General features: G+C 35.3%; 1 protein-coding gene across 1 annotated transcript; it reads right to left on the reverse strand.

The window, feature by feature from the left end:
- Nucleotides 1–2,227: 2,227 nt before the first annotated feature.
- Nucleotides 2,228–8,709, reverse strand: kmt5aa (lysine methyltransferase 5Aa). The gene is made up of 7 exons (XM_081354924.1): nucleotides 8,433–8,709; nucleotides 7,075–7,231; nucleotides 6,754–6,964; nucleotides 5,599–5,686; nucleotides 5,450–5,509; nucleotides 5,179–5,369; nucleotides 2,228–3,060 (listed from the first exon to the last, which is right to left on the reverse strand). Exons 1-7 carry the CDS (start codon nucleotides 8,442–8,444, stop codon nucleotides 2,850–2,852), a joined length of 930 nt encoding a protein of 309 aa, XP_081211050.1. The 5' UTR covers nucleotides 8,445–8,709; the 3' UTR covers nucleotides 2,228–2,849.
- Between the last annotated feature and the right edge of the window lie 150 nt (nucleotides 8,710–8,859).

Raw genomic sequence — 8,859 nt, forward strand, 5'->3', positions numbered from 1 at the left:
TTGTTATCACTAAATTAACCCTTTAACTGTCACCTTTTTTTTTAAGTTTGGAAAATCACTATCCAAACTTAAATGGTTGTAACGTTAATTCAAGAATGCTTTGGAATTTAGACCTATGGTTGGTCTTGTTTTAATTTGTCAGATTGTTTAAGTGAAATAAATGATTAAAGTGAAAGAGAAAAAAGTTAACGTTATATAAGTTTGAGTTTATTAAAATGTACAAATTTAAAAATATTATTATTTATATTTTATACAATATATATATATATATTACAAAATATATTTTACTCTAGAACTAGAAGAAAATGAAAGCAAAAAATCTGAACAAGTTGTGTTCCATATTTTAGGTTGATATGTTGATATCTCGCTTCCTCACCCTTTCTGCCGTGTGCTCTAACGTTACACGGTTTGGAGCTGCGCGCTCTTGCTTGCTCGCTCGCTCTAGATTCCGGTAGATTTAAGCTAATTTGCGGGCATCAGGGAGCCGCTATCAATATGCGGGAGACTCCCGGATCTTCCGGGAGACATGGGATGTCTGCTCTAGAGATATTAAAAACTAGAAACTACTTTTTAGTTAGTTTAACCGCTTTTGAATTTGAACCGGTATCGTTCAATCCTATGACAGCTGTGTTGCGTTCAGTCCAAGATGGCGGAGCTGCAGCTCTGCGCATGGGGGAGTTTGTTGCAATGGAACGTTCTATTGAGTTTCGCCTCTTGTTACTTCTATACTCTTTGAGCACATCTTGTACAACCCTTGGTAGCTAGGCAACGATAAACAAACTGAAATACCGCAATTCCTGATTTCGCTTTCGTTCACTAAACAAAGACTATGGAAATTAAACATCACTTTTCCATCAAAAAACGTGTTGTAAAAAACATAACTTATTAGATTTATGACCTAGGTTCGCTAGCTAGTTCTGTGCCTGCCTGTGTGCGCGCTGACCGGCGCTGACCCTGGTCGACGAGAACCCGCATGAGAGAAGTGACGCAGAACGTAACCCCGCCCCCCGGGCGAGATGCCCCAAAATTTATGAATCCCGGAAGTCAATGGGGTCCATAAACTTGAACATTCTTCAAAATATCTTCTTTTGTGTTCAACAGAAGTACTTCATGCAGGTTTAGAACAACTTGAAAGTGAGAAAATAACAGATTTGGGTGAACTATCCCTTTAGAGTGGCTTTGACTTTGTGGTAGATTTTTAATAGATAAAATAGTAAACGTTACTTCTCTTTTTAGGCCTAACATGATAACACTTTGAAACACAATGTACTAAAACGTTCTGTCCTGTGTTTTTGGATGTTGTATTTTTGCCATACCCCTTTGACTTTGGTTGTGTGAGTGTATAAATAACAAGTTTCGGAATTGAAACTAGACAGATGACTAAATTTGAACCTTGTGATTAACAATGAAGTAATCATTAAAACAAAGTTTGCTTTACCTGGTAACAGAAGGGTTTGTCTATGAAAACCAATCAAATTGTGGGGAAATTATGTAATGCAGTGTGACATTTTTGCCATACCTCCTTATTCTATAAAAACTGTTGTATTTGTGTTAGCTGGTGGGATTCTCAATGGAATATGTCAGAGATCCTATGGCCTTGCTTCTTCTTGGGGGAGATTCTCTGAGAACTGCTCTCGAGATCCTCCAGCCGTGATTAAAGCATTTAAAGGACATTTGCTAAGGTCTGTTTGTCGATTATTCCTGCGCAGGAAGAAAGCTAGTTAGGGAAGCAAGTTAGTTAGGTAGACTATTTATTAAGCGTCGATTGGAGACAACCCAGATAGTTAGGTTTAGGGAAAAATCTACGACAACTTTTAAAAAGTTAAAAAGACCATTATAATTTTTTTTTAATAATATTCTAATTATAGTAATGTTATTTTAATACTGTATATAATGTTTCTATTTAAAAGTAAAAGACCACATTGAAAATCTGGGACGTTTAAATGTAATTTTGAGAAGAAAAAAATGTTTAGGACTTAAAAAAATCATGCCAAAACATGGATCGAATTATACTGAAAACATTCTGCTAAATTTTCAGGTCACTAATCAATTTTACAAAATTACAAGCAAATTTGTGACATTGATCATCAGCTCGAGTGCTGCTGTCATGGGGAATTATTCAACTGAACACTAAAATTGTTATGCTGATGCAATCTGTAATATACATTAAAAAAATAAAAACACATTGCCTTTTGACACCACTGTATATACGACAACAGAGGCCAAGTGTTGCATAAAATCATTTATTTAAACAATGCATCGACCATCTCATACAGATTGATTTGAACACTCCCCGGCCATCGGAGCTTTTGGTCATCAACACTCGGCTTGTGTAACAGGTACAGCTTTGTTCAGGTTTATCACGACACACCCGGCATTGTACAACGGTAACATTTCAAATGATATCAAAGTTTGGTTTCACATTCCAGTTTTCTGAACCTTTTAAAACGCCGCTCCTTTTAGCATCACAGGCTTTCTGCTTCAAACATAAACGTTTGGGCATTATAAATAATTATTGCTAAGCCTCTAACTACCTTACATTAGATTAGATTAAGAAAACTTTATAAAAATGCAGAAAGTTGGACTATAACTGCATGCTTTGGAAGCACTGATCTACCAATATATAAAATATACAAAAAGAAATGTGCCGAAACTAGCATGTCATAGAGCAGGATAAATATCTTAAAAGTAGGACACGTTGAATATGTACCGCAATCTAACGTGTTACTGTCACTGTGTAACATACCCATACACTTACTAGCCCAAAACATTCTCTGTTTACTAAGGCAATAATTACATTAAAAACTGTCTAGTTAAGAAACAAGGTGTTTTCCCCTCCTCTCAGTACATTACTGCTTCAGCCACGGGTGAGCTTCAATCGAAGCTTTACTGCGGTCGCCGTAGTCGTAAAGGAGTTCTTCTCCTTCCTGGATGTCTCTGGAGGCCACGAGGATAAGATGAGGTATTCCATTAATGTCATGGAGTTTGGTTTGACAGTTGCCGGTTTTACTGTGGTTGATGAGTCTTCCCAATCGATCGGACTCTTTCGTAGCGTCCACGCTGTCGGGGAACAAATGCACAAGTTTTAGACAGCGCTTATAGTGGCTCATCTCTATATGAAGAGTTCAGATGCAAAAGCCTCTAAGTGCCATCTGAAATTTTCTTCTAGAATGATCATTTTTATCAAGCTCGTATATTTAAGTTCGGTAATTTCACTTAAATGACAATTCATAGGTAATTTTCATTGCCATTTAAGTGAAATTACTGAACTTAAATATACGAGCTTGATAAAAATGATCGTTCTAGAAGAAAATTTCAGATAGCTCTTCATATAAAGTCAGTCTGTCTGAATGGAGAGTATATTATCGCCCAGCTCTAATCTGCTTCTTTGAAATGATGTGTAGTGTGAAAGGCCAAGTCACTGGTTTTATCGCGCTTGATACAATGGAAATAGTTTAAGTGACGAAATCAATGATGCAAACGTCAAATATGAGACAAATTCTGCTTTAGCAAGACATTATTCAGCTCAATAACTGTAAAGGTCATTCATTATGAAAAGTTAAATTCAGCTATGAGCAACTCTACTGAAAATGGTAATTTCATTATTCGGCTCGAGTCGGTTCAGTGTTGATTCAGTTCAGTTCAATAAGAGAATAAGCTATAAAGACGACGACATTATTCAGCTTATTTCAGTTTTTTTTTTTCTCATCCAATCGTGTCGGTGCGGTCAAATCGATAATATTACTGGATATTCAGTGTCTTTTAGGCCCTGTTTACACCTGGTATTAAGATGCGTTTTGGTTATTCGGATCACAGTTCACATTCCTGTTTACACCTGGTGTTTTAATCAGTCCACTTTCAACCACTTCTGTCGTGATATCTTCGTGAGGAGCATCTATGGGCGGGTAAATGCACTTTCAGAAAGACCGCGGCGAATGCATTATGCAAACCCATAATGTTCACTCATTCGGTCAGTAGACGGAGAGAAGACGGTCTTTAGTGGCTGTTTGAACACATTCGACCACATGAGCGTTTACACTACGAAAGCAATCCAGTCTAATGTGTTTTCCACTCCCTCTGGAAGTGGCAGAAAGTGAACGAGCTTAAAGCGTTTTAGATCCCGTTTACACCCGTATTTAGAGTCGTCCACTTGTGATCCGATCAACCAAAACATCTTAATACCAGCTGGAAACAGGGCCTTTTTCGACAGCGCTATCCTCCGTTTTTCTACACCCCATGACACTTTGCGAAATCTTTTACTTTTTTTAAATACAATGAAGTGACATTATTCTACTCGCCCTTCAACCATCGAACATTAAAAGGAAACTAAAAAGTGTAAAAGCATCAAAGTACTTCAATAAAACACGAATGGCCCTAAAAGCTCAATATTACAGACAGGTTAAATATCACCGAGTAATATTTGTCTATATTATATAACATGCGTTGCTTTAACGTTCATTAACTTTAGCATTAAGTGGTAATATTTCAAAGTGCTTTCCGTCATTTTGACAGATAACACATTGTATTTAGTAAATATTCGCACTGTTTATAGGGATTAGAAGTGAAAAGGGGAGAAGATTACATTTTAAAGCATCCGTGTGAAAACAAACCTGGAAGGTGAGGTTTTCGGGAGAGAAAAAAAGAGATCCTCGGTACAATCCAGTGAATTATTCATGGGATATATTGTAAATGAAATCAGGAGAGCAGACCACAAATGCGCAGTATAATATATGTTTGTCTTTCACACGGTTACAGTCGAATACAAAGAAAATAATCAGGAGGAAAAGAATACTAGACTGAAAAAAACTATTCTTGTGATGCCACGTCACTTTAAAATAGCAAGCGTTATGTTATTCTTCTGATGTCTGAAAATAAAACATGAAGGAAAATTGACTGACGGATAAGGATTATCTGTAAGCCACACATTATCATTTAAAATGATTCATTTGAGTCTTTTTGAATGGAAGTTCCCCTAAACCGGAAGTGCAGGAAACAGGCTCATCGGGAAAAAGGAGGATAAATAAATTTGACCTGACTTGACTTAAAACGTTTCAAGTAAACATGCATTGCAAAGTGTTTTAATGTTGACTTTAAAACAGTTTGCTTCAATTTCATTCAAACAAAACCAAGAAAAACTAGATAAAACGAGAGGAAAGTGGGTGTAGTGCTTGAACCTACCAATATGTTTTGCTGAGATACTGGAAGTAATACATGTAGCAGCCAGTGGTTGGATCTTGTGCATATAAAGCCTCCCTTTTTTTGGCGTCTGTTATCTGGAGCAGATCTCCATGGTACTCCACTACATACTGCCCTTTCTGGAACATCTGTGTGGCAAAAACTCCCCTGCCCTTTCCTTCAATGTACCTGACCTGTCAAGACCGACATGAAGGTACGTTTGTGCCCGTCCAGCAGACTTCAACATTCAACTCAATTCACTGTCAAAGATTACCATCATTCCATTCTCAATCCCGTTTGTGATCAGCATGTCTATGTGCCTCTTCTCTTCACACTGTTGACGGAAAACAGGCACACACACACACATCAATATCATAGCTTTGGCTGATGGAACGCATGAAAAACATGAAACCTGTGCATTACCTTCAGTTCGCTTTTGCTTTTTCTGCAGCTTCTTCTGATGGGATAATAATCTGTAACCTTTCGGCATTGAGGGATCTTGGTATCAGCACTGCAAAACAAACATTGATTCATAATCCAAGAATGTCATTTTATTTTCTGTACAATAATGTGTACTGATAAATCATTAACAATAATATATAGGAAAAAAAAATACATTTAGTCATTTAGCAGATGCTTTTGTCCAAAAAATATAATATATAATAATAATACAAATAATTATTATATTATTTTAGTATAATGAATATATTATTATAGTTTTTGATAATATTTTGAATTAGATTTTAAGTTTAGTAATTAAATCTGTCATTTTTACGTTTTTTTGTCCAAAAGTCATTTAGCAGACGCTTTTGTCCAACAAATAATAATACAAATAATTATTATATTATTTTAGTATAATGAATATACTATTATAGTTTTTGATAATATTTTGAATTAGATTTTAAGTTTAGTAATTAAATCTGTCATTTTTACGTTTTTAAATGTGTATATAAAATTTATTATGCTTTAGTTACTAAAAACTAAACTTAGTTTGCCTTAAAAACGAGCTGAAATACAAGTAAATTTCAGTTAATGTTTCTATTTATATATATTGTTTCAATATAAATAAAGAGGGTTAACAATAATTTACTTCCTTCAGCAGTAAGTAAATTGTAAAAATGCAGCAAATTGACAAATTACAATAATTCTATAAATAAAAAATCTTGACTACTGGCTGAACAAAAACTAATTTCTTCAATATTTGTGCAAATTTTTTATAACAAAGGTCTAAAAATTGTAATCTTAAAGGGATAGTTCACCCAAAAATAAAACTTCTGTCATCATTTACTCACCCTCAAGTTGTTCCAAACCTGTATGAGTTTCTTTCTTCTGTTGAACACAAAAGAAGATATTTTGAAGAATGTTGGTAACCAGACAGTTGTTGGACCCCATTGACTTCCATAGTATGGAAAAGAAAATACTCTCAGTAAAAGAAAGTACACCAGAAAATGTACTGACATTCTTCAAAATATCTTCTTTTCTGTTCAACAGAACAAAGAAACTCATCCATGGCAGAATTTTTACTTTTGGATGAACTATCCCTTTAACATCTGCGAATCAACTTCACCATTGACTTACAGTCGCTTTGTGGATTTCTTTACTCTAAGTTTGTGAGGGGGTCGTTTCCTCTGATTGGAGGAAGTGATGTCACTGCTGGCGTGGATGTATGATGCCGTGCAGTGCAGTTGACGCGTCTGCTCCTCTCCTCTGTGCACCGAGTGCTTCAGATCTTCATTCACAGCCATTTTTGGGAGCGTGAACTCACCATTTACAGTACTGCCTCTTCTGGCTACAATTCACAGAAATGAATGACTAGCGACAAATATAAATGTGACACATTAATGCAGTGAACATCAGCAATGTCAAGACAGACAGATAATGCATTTTGTTCATCCTTACAATCTCCATGCTTCTGTGGCTCACTCTGCGTGCAGAATAAGCGGGAAGTTTTGCCGTCCTGGATGAGTTTGACGGCGATGGCTTCATGATGAGGGGATTTGGAGCTGCTGTGCTTTAGGAGACGGTGAAATGGAGAGTGTCCGTTGCATATGACGTCCTGCAAAACAGCGAGTTTTAGAAAGCAGTCGCCAAGTTCTCTGTGCTGTGGAAATGTATCTGCGCCTCAAAGCTTTTTTTTTGTGTCATTCCAGCTATAATTAAAAAAAACATACAGCGCCAAAAAATATAGTAATATAAGCAAACAGGTACACATGACAGGACTCATTGGGTGCATAAATAATAATAATAATGTAATGTAATATTACATATTGTGCAAAATATACTAATCAATCATGAATTAGAATTACAATTACTTGTGGTAATAATAATAATAATATTATTATGTAATTGTACACATTGTAAAATATACAAATCAATCATAAATTATAATTACTTATGGTATTATTATTAATAATATTATTATTATGTAATAGTCCTTATTGTGTAAATTATACTAATAAATTATAATTAGAACTACCTCTGGTAATAATGATAAAACATTTAATAGTACATATTGTGTAAAATATACTAATCAATCATACATTAGAATTAGAATTGTATTATTATTATTATTATTATATAATGGTATGCGTGGAAAAAACGAATGAATTATAATTAGAATTATGTATGTTAATGATAATAATAAAAAATTGTATAGTACTTATTGTGTAAAATATACTAATCGTCAATTATAATTAGAACTACTTGTGGTAATAATAATAATAAATGTAGGCCTAATAGTAGTTAATGTGTAAAATATACTAATTAAAATTAGAATCCTAGTTATACTTGTCGTAGTAATAATATTTATATATACAATAATATATATAGTATATTCATCAGGAAGGGACTAACCAAAAAGATTTTAAAAAGATCAGATTTAAATCGATCATTAATCGTGATCTTATTGATCGTCGATGACCACGCCCACACTGGGCCTGTAACAGCTGCGCTCGCGCGCTTCACAATGTTATAACACTGCACGCTATTGTTCTTTTATCTGCTTTAAATATCGTGATCAACCGTACTAACACACGTATCGTACATCCCATTGACCACACACACGATGCCACATCCATTTATACAACTTATCAAACAGGAACCAGAAACAGTCAATGGAGTTCGTGTGTTTCGGATGGAGAGTTGAAGATAGCAGCTAGTAGAATCATCAAAACACCGTCTGTTATCATTCTGCCGTTAAACGCTCGAGATCGCGTCAAATAATCCTCATCTGTGATGAAGAAGCCGTGTAAACCTACCCCGTTCATCATCTCGGTCCACTTTCTCTTCGAGCCCTGTTGTTGTGAAGCGATGGTCCGGTCCGGTCCAGTGTTTTCTCCTCGACACTTCTGTCCTTCTAAGCGGCGAGGAACGAGGACATTCAAAAACAGCTCCGTGTTTACGAAGAAAAAAAAAAAACTAGAAACTTTCGAGCTGTTTTAATTAATGCTCCTCCATCCGAGCTAGTTTTTTACAGTTTCACGCCGCCATGTTTGCACTTTTATCTCATTCACGGGAGGAAACCATGTGAGCATTTAAATAACCAATAATGTTTGGAAGTTGAGTTCAAATTGCCCGGAAGATGGAGCTGTTAGGCGGATCACTCTACAATGTCTTATTTATATAAAATATGTTCATAAAAATAAAACAATTATTTAGGCTGATTTAGTATTACCGTGAATTATT

Source organism: Scardinius erythrophthalmus (assembly GCF_964197995.2).
Source record: "Scardinius erythrophthalmus genome assembly, chromosome: 23".
Classification (NCBI taxonomy): Eukaryota; Metazoa; Chordata; class Actinopteri; order Cypriniformes; family Leuciscidae; genus Scardinius; species Scardinius erythrophthalmus.

What these genes read in the sequence shown, in the direction of transcription:
- kmt5aa (XM_081354924.1), bottom strand. An exon ending in AAGAAATCCACAAAGCGACT is followed by an intron (nt 5,687 to 6,753) that starts GTAAGTCAATGG and finishes TTTGTTTTGCAG; the next exon opens with TGCTGATACCAAGATCCCTC. An exon ending in GGATTGAGAATGGAATGATG is followed by an intron (nt 5,370 to 5,449) that starts GTAATCTTTGAC and finishes CGGTCTTGACAG; the next exon opens with GTCAGGTACATTGAAGGAAA.